Below are 19,674 nucleotides of genomic sequence, written 5' to 3'. Positions count from 1 at the left end.
GTGATTTCTAACATCATTTTCATTTCTGTAAACAGAGTCGCAAGAGTGAATCGGGTTCTGACTGTATGAACGCTAATCACTCGGGTGGAAGTGACGCCAGTTCCACTCACCAGCGTTCAAACGCGAGAAAATCACTCGATGGTCGTACGAGATGTGTGCCTAAAGATTGTCACAAGTGCATTGTGTCGTATGTAACCTACGGTTCGACAATTTCGTGTCGTTTGCACCATGAAGCAACAGCGGAAAAAGTCATTGTGACTGATCCGCCGCCATCCATCAAACTCACCTGTTGCACACCAGAGCCGCCCTCACCAGTTGACACAGAGGAGAACAATCGTGGACGTGGAAATTACGAGGACAATCTATTTGACACTGTTTTCAAGAGAAACGAGCTCATCAGTCCCATCAATGGGGACAGTGATATCGAAAAGAACAGCCTTGAGAATAACTCATTCTCAGAGCAGGCGTGGGATAGTTATCAGGAGAAGTATATGAGTGAGCCTTACAGTGAGGCTGCTGATGTCGAGACAGCGAGGAAACTTCTCGAATTTGGTGATGATTATCGCAATTTTTTGGATAGCCAGTCGGACTGTGCGTCCAGTCTGGGTGCTGTGAGGAGTTGCTCGTCACCTATTGCTGGCAGTCGACTCCCTTCTGTAAGATTAACTTCTTGTTTTTTTTCCCTTTTTTATTAAGGTAAATGTACCTATGCTTGTCCCTGTCCCTATGCTCGTTCAGATGTCCCGAGCTACATTTTAATCATTTTGAAGGTCTCAAGAATTTATTATGAGTGAAATACGATTGGAGTTATTATTTCAGTTGATAAGGAAAGTTATCGACACCAATGAACAATAATTCATTGAATAATAACGGAGAAATATTCCATTCACATCAACTAGTGGTATGACAGTGAATTCTTAAGCCGCAAGTTAAGACACTCACAATTTTAAAATGTTAATATCTCCGTTATAATAGTAAAATGGGATTAAAAATCCCTTGACTGAGGTTTCGGATGCTTAAAAATTCAGTAAAAATGCATAAATTATAGTAATATCTGAATATTTCACTGAAATATCGACAATTAGAAGAATAGGTAATCTCTTCCCTTCTGTAAGATTAGTTTCTTATTCTTCTTTTCTTTTTTATTTATAAGGTAAATGTACCTATGCTCGTCCCTGTCCCTATGCTCGTTCAGATGTCCCGAGCTACGACATTTTAATCATTTTGAAGGTCTCAAGAATCTATCAAGAGTGAAATACGATTGGGGTCATTATTTTAGTCGATAAGAAAAGTTATCGACACCAATGAACAATAGTTTCTTGAATAATAACGGAGAAAAATCCCATTCACATCAACTGGTGGTACAACAGTGAAGTCTTAAGCCGCAAGTTCAGAAGCTCACAATTTTAAAATTTTGATGTCTCCGTTATAATAGTAAAATAGGATTGAAAATTCCTTGACTGAGGTTTCGGATACTTGAAAATTCAATAAAAATGGATAAATGATAGTAATATCTGAATATTTCACTGAAATCGGCAATTAGAAGAATAGGTTAATGACAATGCAACTGAATTTGCAACCTTCAACTGCTAAGGGACTAAACAGATGAAAAAATCATTTTAAAGGTTGAATTCTCTAATTGAAATATAATTTTGTGCTTCGCGATATTTTTTAATGTTGTTTTATCACCAAATAGGATACTCACGATATAGTTAGTTCAGATACAACCCTCCCGTATAACTGAAATCACGAGACGAGGATAGGGACACGTGTCAAACATTCATGAGGACAAGTGAGCAAGCGTAGGGACATGGGACTTTCCACATTTACGAACGATTATTTATCAAAAAATAGTAATTAGCGTGATTAGTATAAGTGAATTTCAATTCTGAAGGTTTTCCCCTTTGATATATAATTTAAACCATCGCATCTTCACGCTCATCTCGATAGAAATATTGGACTAATGATGTGTTCACCTTAGCTAGACGAGCGTAGGGGCATTTACCTTACTTTTATAGTAGAGAAGAGACAATTGTCGGAGCCATCGAATCGAAATCACTGTCGATGGAATATTCATTCTTCATTTATCAATACCATTTTGCCTGTTCACTGCTCAAATATTTCTATCCCATTCCTATTTACTGAAGATGAAAGAAACTTAAAGTTGTTTTATATCGAAATATCTCGAAATTGCCTGACCGCTAATTCTCAATTCTGATTGGTCAATGAGTCACGTGAAGTAGTCGCTGAAAAAATCTCCGGTATTTTCAAATTCTTCAAATGCCAAAATTTTTTTCTGCGTCATATTTTTCATTTTTTCATGTGCGAAGTTGATCTTTATATCAAAACATATCTAAATTGCCTAATTGTTGATCATGAGAAAAAAAACATAGTATTTCTAAATTTTTTCAACTCACAAATTATTCTTCACTTCCCAAATTTTAATTTTTTCATATTTATCACACGCCAAAATGATCAATTCTTGCTTCTCAGATTTTCATACATAAATTCTAAACTCTACAAAATTCACGAAAATTCTTCGGTTTCCCAAATAATTCGAGAAAAATCTGTGATCTACGTTTATCTGGAAAACTGAAATTTTCCGAAGAATTCAAGAACTTTTTTCAGTTTTCTGGTAAATCAATTCATAACCCTCCCCTCATTTTTCAACCATTACAAATTTTAATCAGATTATTTTAAAACGTAAAAAAAGGAATTAATCGAAGATTAAAAATTATTCATTGATGTTTCGCTCTTCCTTCTCTTAATTCTCTTTAAGTTATTATCAATATTTATAAAACATTTATGAGTATATAAAGTTTAATAAATTCGATTTCTTCATTTTCACAACAAATAGATAAGCGCGCGCAAATGTCTAGTATTGAAGATAGCAGAAACTTGAGCAAAGTGTTGACTCATGAATTAATGTGACATATTTTCTATTTTAGCAGGATTTGAGAGATTCATCGGAGGACAGCGACAGCGATGCAGAGGAACTGCGTAGAGTCGTTGATAAGTCCTACAAAAAGTTACTAGTCATGGAGAGCCACTTTGCTCGTGCCAATGGCCTTAGGGCAACTAAAGACAATGTACGTATGGATGTAAACCTCGTCGTATCACCTCCAACTCCCTTTGGGCTCATTGTCATTAATCAGACGGAAAAAACTAAAAATAGATATAGATCGTTTTTGGAATTTCTCTTCCATTACATAAAAAGAACGGTTGTGATTGTGACGAGACGAGCCAGTGCTTTACTGCTTTGGTTATATGACAGAGTTAAAAGCATTAAATTCTCAAGCTTTTTTAATTATTAGTAAATAACAAAATGTACATAACGAAGTTATTACGACATCTTCTTTCTTAGAATAAAGTGTTCAAGTGGCTGAATGTAAATTTATTATATAGTTGAGTAAATATTATAGGAATTGACATCTAAAACGTTATATATAACAGATAAACAGATTTTTTACAGACGTGACGGTACACATAATCCCATACACGGTTGAAAAATAGCGAATCGACATCAATCTGATGATCTTGTAATTGTTTTCCAGTAAAGTTTATCCCCGTAGTCACAATTCTGAAGGGATTGAATTATTACGAATAAAGAGATCTGGTTGGGCACTTTATAGCATTTGTTATTTGTTAAGAACCGTTCGTAAATATTGAATAACAAACAATATTGAACTTATGGTCAAATATTAAAACGTCTTCAAGTGTAATAGTTAATAGTTATTAGTTGATTGTTCCCAATAAATTATGATTTTGTAGGCTAAGCATTAATTAATTAACAACGAGTGAGTGATTGTTTGTTCGTGTCTAACTTGTAGGTTTATTATTTCCGTAACAATATTTGCATGCTTGTGTTAATTGATTCATTGATATGCTTTTATAGTGTGTAGACAAAAAATGACTTTTTCTGTGTAATTCAGTGAAATGGAGGAAGGAATAATTATGAAAAATACCTGAGCAAACGAAAAAATGTAAATGCTAGATAAGGAACGGGAAAATGGTCGGAAGTTGATGAGTAATTAGGGAGAATGGCAAATTTCCGCTTTCATTAAATGTAATTAATCCTTTTTTTTCGAATTTTCCGCTTGGAAATAATTACAAAACAGCTGTTCATTTGGGAAATAGGATTTTTTACCTTCATTTTACCAAGGCTCTTTAGCTCAGCCGGTTAGAGCGTCGTGCTAATAACGCGAAGGTCGTGGGTTCGATCCCCCCAAGAGCCAATTTTTTTTTCTGGATACATTTTTTAGAATTTTAATTTTAGGATCTCATGCATAATCAAAATTTTTATTTTTCCCCAAATAAAAAAATTAGTTGGAAAACTTTACCAATGCAATAATCACTGTGCACCCTAACCCAATAAATAATTAAAGGAACTATGGAGTAATAATTAATCAACGTGATTATCAAAATTCGTAACACCCGCATCACCCGATTAACCCTTAAGTGATCGCATCGTGAAGGAATTCCCGCTAAACCATAAGCAAACTATAGGGCGCCACTGTACCCAGTGAGATGCTAGAAAAGCGGGACCACTTAAGGGGTAACAGAATGCTGCTAATTTTTCAAATTTTTGAAAAAATTTTCTACCGAAAGTTATCGTTACTTCTACAAATCGAAGCACATTAACCCTAGTTTGGTCACCATAAGAGGGAAACGCCACAGAAGGTCGTTTTTTTTTCTTACCATTGACTGGCTGAGCGGAAAAATCCTAAAAAATTGGAATGCGTCAATTCAAGTGTCTAGAAAATTATAATATTTTTTAAAATTATTTATATCCACAATTCCTGAAGAAAAAAAATTATTTCTAACAGACGGGCAATTTTTTTCCATGTCAAATGAAATTGCCCGTTGTGCGACGTTGCCGAAGTCTCGCTAAACGCGCCCGGGCAGTATAGAGTGAATTCGGCAACGCTGGGCCTAAATAACACGGCGGCGATTCCCTGCGGAGGTGACTAAAGTCCCAAGTTCTCATATGGTGACCAACTAGGGTTAAGGGGAGACTACTATGAGTTTAAAAAGTCGCGGACTATTGGAATGAGATTTCTCATATATTGAAGATCGATTATCTCTCGATATTATAAAAATCCAAATCGACTTCGGATGATAAAAATTTGGTACGAGAAAATAAGACTCCACAATTAATGGTCATAAGGGTTAAAATCAGGGTCACAAGGATTAGCATAAGGGCCACGAGGATCACGAGGATCAAGGTTCACAGGGTCAGAATAAGGGGTACGAGGGTCATCTGGGTGAAAAGAGGGGTATAATGAGGGACACAAGGGTCAGAATAAGGAAGATGGCGTCATATGGGGGTTGGCGAGCGGAGCAAGCAGAGGACGTAGCCTCCTAGTATACGTCTAAAAACGAATAATTAACACGAAAAAATTAATTAACGTTTCAACGAACAATAAATAATTATTTATTGTTCCTGTGCCACGCAGACGATTCAAATGTTGAAAATAGTCCAGGGCCCTCAATTTTTGAGCTACAGAGATTTTTTTTTCAAAATTCTTGAAAACGTGTACAATAATAATTATGATTTTTTTTTTTTAATTTAACTCCTACACAGCTAATTTTGTAATTTTTTTGTGCATGTAAAATCGCCCGAAAAATGTTTCTGAAAGAATTGTGAAGATATTTAAAATATTTTAAGGATAATTTTTCTGCCTATTTTACATGAATACTCAAAATGTTTATATTAAACAAAACGAAATTAGCTGTGGAGGAGTCGAATTTCAAAAAACTAATTCGTAATAAGTAACAAGTTCAGTGTTATTTTTGAAATTAACATTAATCAGTAGATTTTTGCGTGTTGATTTTGATAGTGAAGTTCACTAGAATCGCTACATTTTCAACAAATAAAAAAGAATAATGATGATTTATGATTAATCGAAGAGATATCTTAAATGTCAGAGCAATGCTAGTCTCCAAAATAGCATAGATGTTTCTTAAATTACCTGAAGCTTTTTTTTACCACGTCAATATTCCCAAGAATTCTGGCGACGTTTTTAGAAATTATTTACATACAGTGCGCAATTTTTTATAGCTCATCTTTAATAATGATGATAATAATAATACTAATAATAATAATAAGAAGAAGAAATTTTCATCATTTCTGTGATGAATTTATAATTTGGGGATGAAATAATTATTTCTTCCATATTATTAACTGATTTACAATAAGTAGATTGAATATATTTATTGGAGAGAAGTAAATTATTTTCTACGGCTTAAGTCTCACGATGTTTACGGTTCACGGAACTCGAATAAATTCTCATTTATTACTATCGTTGCGCATTATATCATGAATATGTTACATATCGAAGTATTGGAACTGCATAACAAAAAAATTATAAATACTTGAAGATTGACGATTCTTCTACGCGATTTAAGTGAGTTCATTTGCGATAAAATCATACGTGAGTGCAAGAATATTTTAAAACATGAGACCTATCTCGGGCCTCGTGAGTTGAGATGCCTGGGAGAATTGAACAATTGAAGAAAAATTACTTGTCTCAAGAGAATATTTTTCAGATAGGGGAGAGTGGGGCAAAATGAATCATTGAGACTAAATGAAACAGTCGAACAATGACTATTTGAGGCGATTCAAGCAAAACATTGTTTTTTGTCAAATATTTTTTTTTATCAACTTTTATTATTATTGGGAGTACTGATGAGAATAATAATTTTCTATTCGTCTTCTCATTCACTTGATTATAATTCAATTGATTAGATTAGGCCGATTACACTTACCTTTTTCCATTCGATTCAAATTCTGCATCACATTTTCCTTTTCCCCCCCTCTAAGTCTCATTTTGTTTTCAATTAATTAATTGACAAAATCTTCTTCCGTCAAAACTTCTCAATAATTTTTTGTTCTATTGAATGGAAAATTATTATTTTCATTAATATGCTCAAGAATAAACAAAAGTTGATAGATAAAAGTTTAAAAATTAAACTTTTTAAAAGTTTGAAAAGTTGAAAAATAAAAATTTTAAAATAATAAAAAATTAACAAAAAACATTTTTTGCTTGAATTGCGTCAGTCATTTTTTGACTGTTTCAGTTTACCCACTGTTTCATTTTGCCCCACTCTCTATTAAATTTTTTTTTCTCAGTGCACACACTTTCATGATCAAATAGCATGAATACCTCTCTCTCGAGAACAAGAATGATAATTCTAACGTGGAACATTATAACATGTTATAGATGGAAGTCGAGTACGTGTGCAAGGAGAATATTCGATGCCTGCAGGCATTGGTAGAGCCGGACTGTCAGAGAGGCGAAAAGAGTGTGAAGCAAGTGCGAGGTAAGTACGTCAACCTAGGCATATGTACATCGACATTGACCTCACTATCATGCGCCACTGCTGTATTGGTGACCGCGTTGAGCGGTCTTGTATACCTATCCGCATCTTGATGCGCTGCGAGGATCAAGATGTGAAAAAATGGACTGTAGAGAATGAGAAATATTTACGACACATTCGAAACTAAAAATAATAGAACTTGAATTTTTTAAAAACCACTGCTTTTTATCTTGGGTTACTTCGCACTATTTATTTGTGTAGAATGTTTGGCTAAACTGATTTCAACAATCCACTTCATGCACTAAATCTCATCTTATTCATGGCTCATCCATTCAGTAGTTTTTTATTAGAATCATTTTCACTTATTCTGTAGATAATGTATTAATTAGAACTAATAAACATCACTTTCCAGCAAATATTTTGCTTATTGGTATTCATAAGTTCATACACGCACTCGCGCATTCTTCACCTCTTTATATTGCTTAAACGCGTCACGCATGTCGCTCCCACTGCTTTCATACTTTTTGTTTTATGCATTCCCTTCTAATTTACCCATTCCTTGCAAATATTTTATCTCTCGCATTCAGTATTTCATATCTGTCAATGAACTCATTTATCAAAGTATTTGATTGCAAAATACCGCATGATAATTCTTGACTTGACACATGTAGGTGAAAAAAAGGAGTAACTAATATTCGTAATAATAATAGCGATGCCTCGTCATTCTGTAGCTATGTCGGCGTAACTGATCATAGATTTGGTTTTCGTTCTTCGAGGATATATAAAGATATACATTAGAGGATTTGGGAATAGAAAGATAAAATCACTAAACAAAAAGGTACGAAATTTCACTGACATAGCGAATTCAAGCTTTCAATTTATTTAAACGCTGACTGAATAAATAAATTTTCCCTCGACGCCAGTTTTCAGAACATATCTCGGAATTTAAACGAGATACTGAACTTCATCAGAGAATTCTTCAATAACTCTTCTAATCCTCGGTAACAAGGTTTCGCATAAAAAGAAGGTGAAGCTTGAGCTTCTAACTATTAGACAAGAAAGATAAACTTTCAATAATGTGAGAGATTCCAAATTTCAATTGAGCTAAGGTAAATGATCCTACGTTCGTCTAGCCAAGGTGAACACATCATGAGCGCAATATTTCTATCGAAATAAGCGTGAAGATGCAATGGGTTAAATTAGCTATCAGAGGGGAAAACCTTCAGAATTGGAATTCACTTATACTAACCATGATAATTACTATTTTTTAATAAATAATCGTTCGTAAATGTGGAAAGTCCCATGTCCCTACGCTCGTTCACTTGTCCCCATGCACGTTAGACACATGTCCCTATCTTTGACTCGTGCACTGAGAGAAAAATCTGAAGTTCGATTTACAATAAGAAAATAGTTGAGGCATTTTGGTGAACGATACGATTTTTTTTTTGTATGCGGCACATAACATTATAGTAACTTCACAAGCGTAATTTTTGCAAATCAAAATGCAGTTAAACTAACCAAAGTTCAAAAGTAACCACGACAAATCTATCGTGAGGAGAACTATAAAATAGTTGCAATGACTACATTCCATTGTAGTAATTACTTCTCCGGCCAAAGTTACCGTAATCCATGAAAAATTGTTGAGGACTTTTTGACTGTAATTCGATGTTGATGGAATATAGTCAGAAGAATAATATTTTTCTCTCAGTGTGATTTGAGTTATATGGAATGGTTATATTCGAACTAATTGCATCGTATCTTATTTTGTGATAAAACAACATTAAAAAATAAGGCACAAAATTATATTTCAATTGGACAGTCCACCGTTCAAATGATTTTTTCATCTGTTTAGTCCGCTACCAGTTGACAGTTGGTTGCAAAACGAGCACAGGATCATGCCATTTCCATTGTACCTACTCTTCTAATTATCGATATCTCATTAATTCATTAATTGAGATTAGGCTTATTCTAAAGGGGAAGAAGTGTTGTTTGCATGGAAAAAAAATTATTCTATTTCATTTCAAATTGAATGACCTGTCAACATTTTTGAAAACATCAAAAGGGGCTGTTTTATCCCACTATCTCCTATAATTTATGCATTTTTATTCAATTTTTAACTATGCGCAATCTCAGTCAAGGGATTTTTAATCCCATTTTACTATTATAACGGAGATATTAACATTTTAAAATCGTGAGTTTCTTAACTTGCGGCTTGAGAATTCACTCTGTCGTAGTACCAGTTGATGTGAATGGAATTTGTCTCTCTTATTATTCAATAAATTATTCATCATTGGTGTTGATAACTTTCCTTATCGACTAAAATAATAACTCCAATCGTATTTCACTCTTAATAGATTCTTGAAACTGTCAAAATGATTAAAATATCGTAGCTCGCGACATCTGAACAAGCAAAGTGACAGGGACGAGCATAGGTACAGTTAGCCTAGTGAAATGGTGAAATAGTGGAATTCGATTTTTGCTTGAAGTTCAGTTTTTGGAACGTCCCTTGGAATCCAGCTATAAACACGTTGTAATCTTCATCATGTTTAGTCTCATAATTCACAGGATTCTCGCATTGCATAATAAGACAATTGAAATTCGCGAGGAACTCGATTTCCTTCGTTCCCCTTAACAATCCAATCATGCAAAACAAATCGACAATTTTCAATGTCTCAAATCCAATTTTTCTCTTCATCTCCCCCACAAAATTAGATTCAATTTTATTCAACTTTTCCGTAATATTGACTATTGCTCTGGCACTTATTAATGAGAAAGGTGAAGGTTGAGATTCTCAATTATTAGACAAGAAAGACAAACTTTTAATAATGTGAGAGATTCCAAATTTTAATTTAACTAGTGAAACGGTGACATAGTGGAATTCGATTTTCGCTTGAAGTTCAGTTTTCGGAACATCCCTTGGAATTCAGCTTTAAGGCCCTACATCCACCTAGAGGGCGTCAGAACGGAGTGATTTTCAATATTTTTTTTCAACAAATAATTTGCTCATCAAGAAACCGTTAAATGTATTTCAAAATTTACTTATTTGAGCTTATTGACAACGAACTAGAATTTTTTTTCCATTCATGTATTCATTCTTCAGGCTGCTAAACAGAATCGGTTTGACATATCCCGCATCCCCTGTGCATACAAAAAGTACTATTTATCGTATCTGAAATGAAAAAATGAAACACAATCCTTAGATAATGTTAATGTGGTGTACCATTCCCATCCAAAAAAAAAATTAAAAAACTTTTTTGAAATTTTCGTGCCATTTCGGAGCAAAATTTTACCATATTTTGGACAATAACAAGAACAATATGAAAAAGAATTGTCAGTCGCAGGCAAACGCTATAAACAATCTTTAGAAAAAATGTCATACAGATCAATACACTGGTGTTGCAAATCATTTCATCAATTTCATTTCGAGAAAACGACAAAGTTTCGGTTTCGTCCTGCTGCCATTTAGGTAAAACTGACCGGGCCCGCTACAAATGGCTGTATCTTTATCAATTTAGTAGATTTTCAAGCGAAATTTCCGGAAAATATTTTTAAAGGAAAGTACAATCAAATAAAAACACTTTTGAAAAAACAATTTTTTTGACACAGATTTATGTAGGGCCTTAAACTCGTTACAATCTTCATCATGTTTAGTCTCATAATTCACAGGATTCTCGCATTGCATAATAAGACAATTGAAATTCGCGAGAAACTCGATTTCCTTCGTTCCCCTTAACAATCCAAGCATGCAAAACAAATCGACAATTTTCAGTGTCTCCAATCCACTTTTTCTCTTCCTCTTCCCCACAAAATTAGATTCAATTTTACTCAACTTTTCCGTAATATTGACTATTACTCACCAAGCCCTGATGAAACGTTAAATCAATTAACCGCTCAAACGCAGCAAAAAAGGAAATGAAATTAATTGTGTAGGTAGTTCATCGACGCTCAGCCTCGACAAACGATCGAGCCAGTGTCCGCCTTCGAGTCACTGGTGCTCTACGCCTTTCCTCAGTCTTTCAACAAACCGAGTCAGTGGCACAGTCGTGCGGTCCTCTTCAGCACTTGCATCTAAGGCTCTTGTCTGTGTTGTCATTTTTAATTTTTTCTCCTTAATATTGAAAAAAAAACATTATTATTATAGCCCCTGTGGATTTCAATAATCTTGAGTTCCAAAGAGACGTTCGAAAATATCAAATGGAAATTACAGTTAGTTGAAGATTTTTTTGGAGAATTAAATGTCAAGTGTTCACTTTCTACGATTTCATGGGATTAATTAATTATTAGATGTTGTGAATCGGCGATGCGCGTTGATGTTGTTCAGACGATGTTTGTGCAAACAGACATCACCGGTGAAGATCTTTCAGAGGATACATTCATTATTAACACAGGTACAACCACTAAATTGCAAGGCAAACGTAAATGCTACGTCGTTAGAATGTCTTTTTGATTTCATTCGGGTTAATGGCATTTTGATAACTCTTTAAAAAGTTTCTCCAGACAACGGGACCTTCTGAGACCTTGGTTCACTGACCCTGTATTTTCTTTGTACAACTGTTTTAATCCCATTTCTGTTCAACCTTACATTGACGCTTCGAACTCATCGTTCCTGGCTGGTCCGACTGTTTCTCTCGTGTCCTTGAGTCGAATTGCATTACTGGGTGCTTCCGTTTATATTTATACTCGTTTATCACGTAATAAGTGTGCCGGTTGGCACTTGGGTTTATGTCAGTGGGAAAAACAGCTGGGTGGGATTACGTAAATCCGTGGCATGCATGTTTGCAGTTTAATAGCGAGGTGAAATGAGAATTGAAAATAATTATTCGAAATTGTATGACAATTGATTAACTTCATCCTTGCATTTTTCGGATTTATAAAGGAATGAAAGAATCATTTGCCTATTTATTTTTATTCCGAGTCTTAAATTGCCTTATTATTCAGATGGCGAAGAATAATGAATTCCGAAGCGTCAATGAGGTCAAGTTGAAAATTATTGTGAAAGCTCAAGGTATGCAAATGCATTCTTTGTAGACCGGAAAAATGTGGTTGAGGGAAACTGGCCCGCAATTACGAAACAATAAAACTATGTTGTTAATTATCTTCGTGAAAAAAACCGGATCTTTCACTATGATTTCTCCTTTCACTCGAGTTTCAATTGATAATTAGATGAACCACTGAAATGAATCGAACTCATCCCGGTTGGAATTCTGCGACAGTAGTGTTTGGTGTAAGATCTTTTTATAGAATTATCATGAGTTGAAAGCACGTGTGAATGTTTCCACGACTGCAGTTCTAGTGTCTCGCGACTGCTCTCCTAATTTTTTGCTGTTCAAACAAAAAAGAGCACCGATGAATGACTGAATTCCGAAGAGTAGTTGAAACTACCGACAACATGTTGGGTTGCGGAAGAAAAATGATCCTGTCTAAAGACTCTCCTCCAATACTTTCCATTCTTCCATTCCATATAAGACAAACTGAATGCCTCAGGTCTAGTAAATAAAGAAAAAAAGAAATGGACTTTCACTGTTAAAAAATTCACGCCAATCAAGGCGTGAAACCTCAAGGTTTCGTTCAAACTGTCATTCAATTTGAGACTATAATTTTGTGGGATCAGGAAATGAACAACTCATTAGAAAGATATAATCGTATTTTCTATTGACATCCTGAACTTGAAAATTACATTGAGTGTTACATCTATTTCACTTTCGAATGAAACGTTTTATTTTATTATGAAAGTATTGAATTTCCTCAGACATTCATGAAATGGAAAATACATCATTTTAAATATACAATTAGAAGGATGTAAAATATAAGACGACCCAGGAGCTACGCTCTCTGCTCGCTCCGCTCACCAACCTCTATATGATCCTCATACGACCCCTATGATCCTTATTCTGGTCCTTGTTACCCTTATTTGGACCCTCAATCTGACCCTTGTGACCCCATTTCTACCTTTCTGACCCTCGTGACCCATATTCTGATCCTCATGTCCCTTAATTTAATCTTCGTGACCCTTGTTCTGACCCTCGCGACTCTTATACTAACCCTTATAACCATTATTCTGACCATCTACATTTAATCTGACCCTCATGACCCTTATTCTGATCTTCAAGACCATTATTTTGACCCTCGTGACCCGTATTTTCACCCCTATGACCCTTAATCTAACCCTCGTGATCCTTATTCTAACCCTTATGACCCTTATTCTGACCCTTGTGGCCCTTATTTTGACCCTCATGCCCCGTCTTTTGACCCTTGTGACTCTTAATTTTGAGTACCAAATTTTTATCACCAGAATTCGATTTGGATTTTTATAATATAGAGAGATAAGAGATTGATTGTAGAGTTCTTCATATCATGTTTTTCTAGGCGTCATATGTTCTTAATCATTATGTTGATTTATCGTGTGTCTTCTGTTCTGATAATAATATCATAATGCCTGCAACCATGAAAATTAGAAGCCCCTGTAGCGGTACATTAATATGAAACTTTTGCACTTTGGTTCTCGGACAAGAAGCCTTAGATATTTGCCCATCTAAAGCATGCGTGGAGTTACTCCAATCATGCGAAAAGTACGCTCCGTTATTGAAGATCAAATGAATGCTGTATGATATTGAGGTCGTGAGTTCGAAGCCGCAAACCCGATCCCGAAGATTGTGTAATCGTTGCCAAAGGCAGATGGCCCGCATAAATCTAGAGGGTTCAATAAATCTTCTGATTCTAATCAAAATGTCTTCCATTATTTCTCAGCTTTTTTCTTGTTCAGAGCAAAACTAGTTCAATTTTTGTCTTTTGTGTACCGCTATTGACACGGACTGATGCACTTCTCCTTTTGGTATATATATCGTATAAAAAAAACCGGTCTCGATATATCAGACCGAGGTCGCAGCTCCTCTGGACGAGATTCGTACCTTGACCACTAACTTACTTTTTTTTATGTATTTCTTCTTTTTTTTTCTTCTCCATTGTTCCGTTACAACTACTGCACTTGAATTTTTTTCCCCAGCTTTGATATTTCGAAACAACGTCAACGTAATATGCAACATAGATAAGATAGGGAAATGTCGATGAATTATGCAACAATTCATTGCGAATTTGTTCAAAGCATTCAAGGGGAGACTACTGAGTTTTAAAAGTTGCGGACGATTGGAGTGAGCTTTCTCATGCATTGAAGATCGATTCTATATGTCTAAAAATGAATAATTAGTTGTAAAGGAATTAATTGTTCGTTTGTTCCGCACACCCTTGAAGTATTAAAAATAGAGAGCCTCCAATTTCTGAGTTACAGAGATTTTTTTTTCAAAATTTTTGAATAACTATGTACAACAACAATTATGAATTAGTTTTTTAAATTTGACTCCTACACAGCTAATTTCGTTTTGCTTGAGAAAATTATCCTTAAAATATTAAAAAAATATTCTTAATTCTAGAAACATTTTTTGGGCTACTTACATGAATGGTGCAATTTTTGATTTAAAAAAAAAACAAAATTAGCTGTGTAGGCGTCGAATTTCACAAAAATGATTCGTAATTGTTATTGCATACATTTTTTCAAAAATTTTGAAAAAAAAACTTCTGCAGCTCAAAAATTGGAGGCCCTGGACTATTTTCAACATTTTAAGCCATCTACAAAATAATTATTCACTTTTCTCTCTATATTATACAAATCCAAATCGACTTCTGGTGACAAAAATTTAATACTCGAAATTAAGATTCCGAAATTAAGGGTCATGAAGGTCAGAATAAGGATCACAAGGGTCAAAATAAAGGTTCACAATAAGGGTCATAAGAGTAAGATTAAGGGCCCACATAAGGGTAATAAGGGTCAGATCAAGGGTCTAAAAAAGTGTTACAAGGGTCAGATTAAGAGTCACAAGGGTCACAGGCAGGATCCAATTAAGGGACATGGAGGTCAAACACCAAGGGTCACCAGGATAAAAATAAGGGTCAGGAGGGTTATAATGAGGGCCAGATTAAGGATTTTAATGAGAGTCACAAGAGTCAGATCATGGGGGTTAGAAACTAAGGGTCACAAGGGTCAAAATAAGGGTGTCAATATCTCTATATTATAAAATTCCAAATCGACTTTTGATGATGAAAATTTGGTGCTCGAAATTAAGACTCCAAAATTAAGGATCAGAAATGAAGGGTCAAAATAAGAGTTACGACGAATGTAATGAGGGTCACATTCAGGGTCACAAGGGTCAGAATAAGGATCATGGGAGTCATATGGGGGTTGGCGAGCGGAGCGAACAGGGGGCCCCCTACTAGACATAATATATAATCGATCTTCCATATGTGAGTAATCTCATTCCAATAGCCGGCGACTTTTAAAACTCATAGTTATCTCCCCTTAAGCTTTTTGGTGTCGATTTTTAAAAATGATTGATTTTATTGTTTTTTTTGTCGTTTCCAGGATTAACCGAGAGATGGGAGGATTTGTCCCACAAAGTTGAGGAGGCGCAGCGAGCCAGTGTCCTCCAGAGAGAATTGGCCGCTATGCACTTGGAGTTCAGAGGAGCTTACGAGAGACTCATTTCACATGAAGTCGTTCTTGAGCCGGATCACATACTCGCTAAGCGTATCAATCAAATCACGGTGAGTGACATTATATATTTCTGCATTTACGCATGCATAGGAAATTTACTCGCGAAATAATGGCTCAGTGTTCCTCATGGCACACGAGAGGGTGAAAACATTATTTACTACACTCATTGGATTGAAACTGTGATTTGAATTCAAAGATATGAACCACATGTAGTAGAATTTCCGCATTGCCTACAGCTTCAACTCTACCTTATCAACAGTTGAATCCTTACCGCCGATCCCCACAACGAGGATCTTCATTACCAATTCTAGAAATTCGCAAATGTGAATTCCAGAAACGCCAAACTATTTCTCCAAATATTCGAACGTCATAACGTCACCGCTTCTGCTGCAAAAAAAACGTGATTGGAAATGCGATGATTTTCTCTTTTTGTTTTTTTCCCTCCAAAAGAAATAATGAAATTTTACTCGTTCAATTCTGTAACAATTTCAATTGAACAGAATGAAAGAGAAAAATTTTGAATTTCCATTTTTGTGTCAAAAAACGAATCGGGTGGGGGTGTGCATAGTGCTGGAGAGGGAGACAGGGAAGATAGAAAGGGAGGTGAATACTGGCGTAAAAGCGTAGTCGTGTCGCACGTACGATCGTCGGCGTACGACGTGCTCGGAATGAGCAAAACCCGTCGGAGTGCGAACCAACCCCCGGGGATGGTGGTAACGCTGGCCTCCTACACTTCCACCGACTGTCGGCCCTCTGCACCAAGCCCACAATACCCTTTGGGCCATCCTCATTGCTCAGACCAAACACATGCTCCCTATCTATCATCAAGATGTATTAGCGTTCAACATTTGCTGTGCTGAACTCGTCTCACTTCTGCATTATGCACGAAGTAGACGAGATGTACCTGTTTTCGTCGACGTGGGGCATTGCAATTCGGTCAAGTGTGCAGAGAACAATGTACTTCACCAATTTCTCATTCGGGAAACATTTCACATGAGACAATCGTGTTTTCTTCAAATGGAATAAGAAATCATTCTGAAATAAAGGTGATAAACTTCCTCATGTGATAAAGTCGGAGATTGATTTATTTTTTCCAACTTTTTTTGATGGAATAATTAGTCTATACGCAATACCCCCCTCTCGTGGTCACTAAGAGGTCGATGAAATTTTATTATTGGATTTCATGTTTTTGAGGCTGAGGAATCCTAATTTTTTGGTTATTTTTTCCTCCAGCTGCACAATAATTTGTTATAAACAAATTAGTCCTCATTTTCAGTAAACAATGATTTTCCGCAACAACTGGGGGGAATACAGAAAAATATTTCGAAATAAAGTTATTCTTCTTTTTCTTACGAATAAAATGATTTTTGACTCATCGAAATTGGCCCAATAGCTCCCGAGATTCCTATTCTAAAAAAAATACACTTAAAGTCGATAACTATCGATATATCGCAAGTCTGTCACGTTTATTTCTCATTGGGGCCAGTCGTCTGAGGCGGTAAATTTAATTCATGATTTAATTTTGAGATTTTCAATTATGATTATTACAATTACAGCGCGCTGTAGCGCGCGTTCACTCTCGTGAGTTAAAGACTGAGCACGGGTGGATATACACTGAGAAAAAAAAATATTTTTGCCAAATATCCATTTACTTGAGGGAAGAATTTATTTTTTCAACACCGTATTTCTCCATTCGAGCCATTCTCAAGCAATTCTCATTGGGTTTAATTATGTCAATTATATTGCTCTAGAAGATGAACCTGTTGTTTATGACCTTGAGTGACCTCCTTCAATAATTATCAACATTAAAAAATTGAGCGAAATTCTTCTCTCTAGAAAATAGGAAATTTAGGAAAAGTGAATAATCATTAGAGGAGTCCCTCCAAGGTCATGTGGAACATAATCATCCTTTAAAGCACCATGATTGTTATAATTGAAACCCAATCAGGCTCACCTGAGAATGACTCGATTGGAGAAATACGATTTTGAAAAAAAGAAAAACTTCTCTCAAGTAAATGAATATTTGCCAAAATTTTTTTTTTCTCAGTGTACTGCGCGGAAGACGGGTCAGTATGGGCGCGGATCAGAGTATCTAAACGAATATCGTTTGTTTTTGCATGTTGTATTGCACTGGATAATTGCATAGAGGAATGATATTCGTAATATAATGATTATTTCTAGTTTTTATAATACACTACTCTTTATTTCGGGTAAGGCACCAAATGTGTTGCGTGCTCCGAGAAGACGTTGTAAAAATGTCGCCAGCAACTTATGATAATAATATACAATTCCTATTAGCAGATGAACGGAAACCCCTTTTCGTTGAGGTTAACGATATCTACAAGAATGAAAGAACAAGCCAATTATATGAAAATTTATAAATTTATACTCTACCTTTATTCATAGGGTTTTGGCATTGTTGAGGCAAAGAACAGTTACAATAGGAAATACAAGACACCTGGTTAGCTCAGCAAGCACAAGTATTACGTGAGCATGCTTTACACGTGCAAGGAGGAATTAGTTCAAATGATGGAGGAATCAATGCAGTTACTCGACTGGGCTTGAGAATGCCATCCATATTGTCAAACCGGAATAATTCTGGATTCAATTTCTCTCTCATAGGATCAAGACAGTAGATCCTATGAGGTTCTATGAGATCCTATCAGTAGCGAAGTGGTGAAACGGTTTAAGTCGACTTATCTCCCAGTTGAGTTTTTGAGGAATACTTCCGAATCTAAGGGAGATAACGAAATTATCGTAATCACATTTGTTGTAGTTCTCAATCGGCTCTACAAAAAAGTTTATGGTAAAAATTTTGCCATCTCCCTTAGATTCCGAGATATTCATTGAAAACTGGTCAGTAATCAAAATTGACTTAAACCGTTTTATCACTTCGTTACTGGTATGATCTGCGCCCATTCTTCAATGCATATTTCGGGAACTATTGGGCCCATTTCGATGAGTCAAAAATCATTTCATTCGTAGGAAAAAGAGGAATAACTTTCGTTCGAAACATTTTCCTGTATCTCTCTCGGTTTTTGCGAAAAATCATTTGTTCACTGAAAATGGGGACTAATTTGTTCATAACAAATTATTGCAAAAACATGAAATCCAATAATAAAATTTCATCAGCCTGTTAATGACCACGGGAGGGGGTATCGCGTATGGACTAAATTGAATATTGGAAGATTCTAGACATGAGGATTTGACAATTTGTTCATTTCAAGCAAATCTGTGATGGAAATATAGTATTATTTGCAACGTTCGATGAAATGAATGAGAAAGAGAGAGAGAGAGAGAGAGAGAGAGAGAGAGAGAGAGAGGGCGAGTAACCTTACGGATGGAGTTGAGAATGACAAATGTATTATGCGTTCGTAAACATGCATAGCTGATCGAGCCCACGCGTTCTGGCATTCAGGATGGTTGAATACGGTTCGAAAGAAGGAGAAAGAGAGACAGACGATAAAAAAGATATGACTGGAACTTTGATGAGATTATGTTGTATTGCTGTTGCGCATAAACCATACGAATGCGTCTTCAGCATTCATTGCCGTCACCTGAACATACTTTATCTTCAAAAGTTATCGGCCAACTATTCTTCTTGAGATTTTTCTCTTCTCCGTGTCATTTTCGAAAACAAATCGCAAAATTATTTAAAAATCGCAAAAAAAAACTGGATGAAAGTGAAAAATTACAAAAAATACAATGTGATGGAGCAAAGAAACAGAACTCTGTAGCGAAGTTGGTGAACTGGTATTTTGTCATAAACTTCTTAATTCATGTTATCCACGGAAAAACCATTGAAAGAT

At 35.5% G+C, this 19,674-nt stretch overlaps 1 protein-coding gene, 1 long non-coding RNA gene and 1 other non-coding gene across 3 annotated transcripts in view; 2 read left to right on the top strand and 1 right to left on the bottom strand.

The window, feature by feature from the left end:
- LOC107037231 overlaps positions 1-19,674 on the top strand; it is a 129,130-nt gene that overhangs the window by 87,019 nt on the left and 22,437 nt on the right. Inside the window, exons 13-16 of the mRNA XM_015255671.1 lie at positions 36-656; positions 2,949-3,089; positions 7,224-7,323; positions 15,734-15,915. Coding sequence (XP_015111157.1) covers positions 36-656; positions 2,949-3,089; positions 7,224-7,323; positions 15,734-15,915 — 1,044 coding nt within the window. The remainder of the gene's footprint in view (positions 1-35; positions 657-2,948; positions 3,090-7,223; positions 7,324-15,733; positions 15,916-19,674) is intronic.
- Positions 4,162-4,235, top strand: Trnai-aau. Its single transcript has one exon. It is a non-coding gene; the product is annotated as a tRNA-Ile (tRNA).
- Positions 10,164-11,927, bottom strand: LOC107037232. The gene is made up of 4 exons (XR_001460815.2): positions 11,852-11,927; positions 11,178-11,428; positions 10,360-10,489; positions 10,164-10,267 (listed from the first exon to the last, which is right to left on the bottom strand). It is a non-coding gene; the product is annotated as an uncharacterized LOC107037232 (long non-coding RNA).

This window comes from Diachasma alloeum, unplaced genomic scaffold (assembly GCF_001412515.2).
Source record: "Diachasma alloeum isolate Michigan unplaced genomic scaffold, Dall2.0 Dall_scaffold_00214, whole genome shotgun sequence".
NCBI classification, from domain to species: Eukaryota; Metazoa; Arthropoda; class Insecta; order Hymenoptera; family Braconidae; genus Diachasma; species Diachasma alloeum.
The sequence above is the reverse complement of the archived record's forward strand: the minus strand, read 5'-3'. Positions and strand labels throughout refer to the sequence as shown.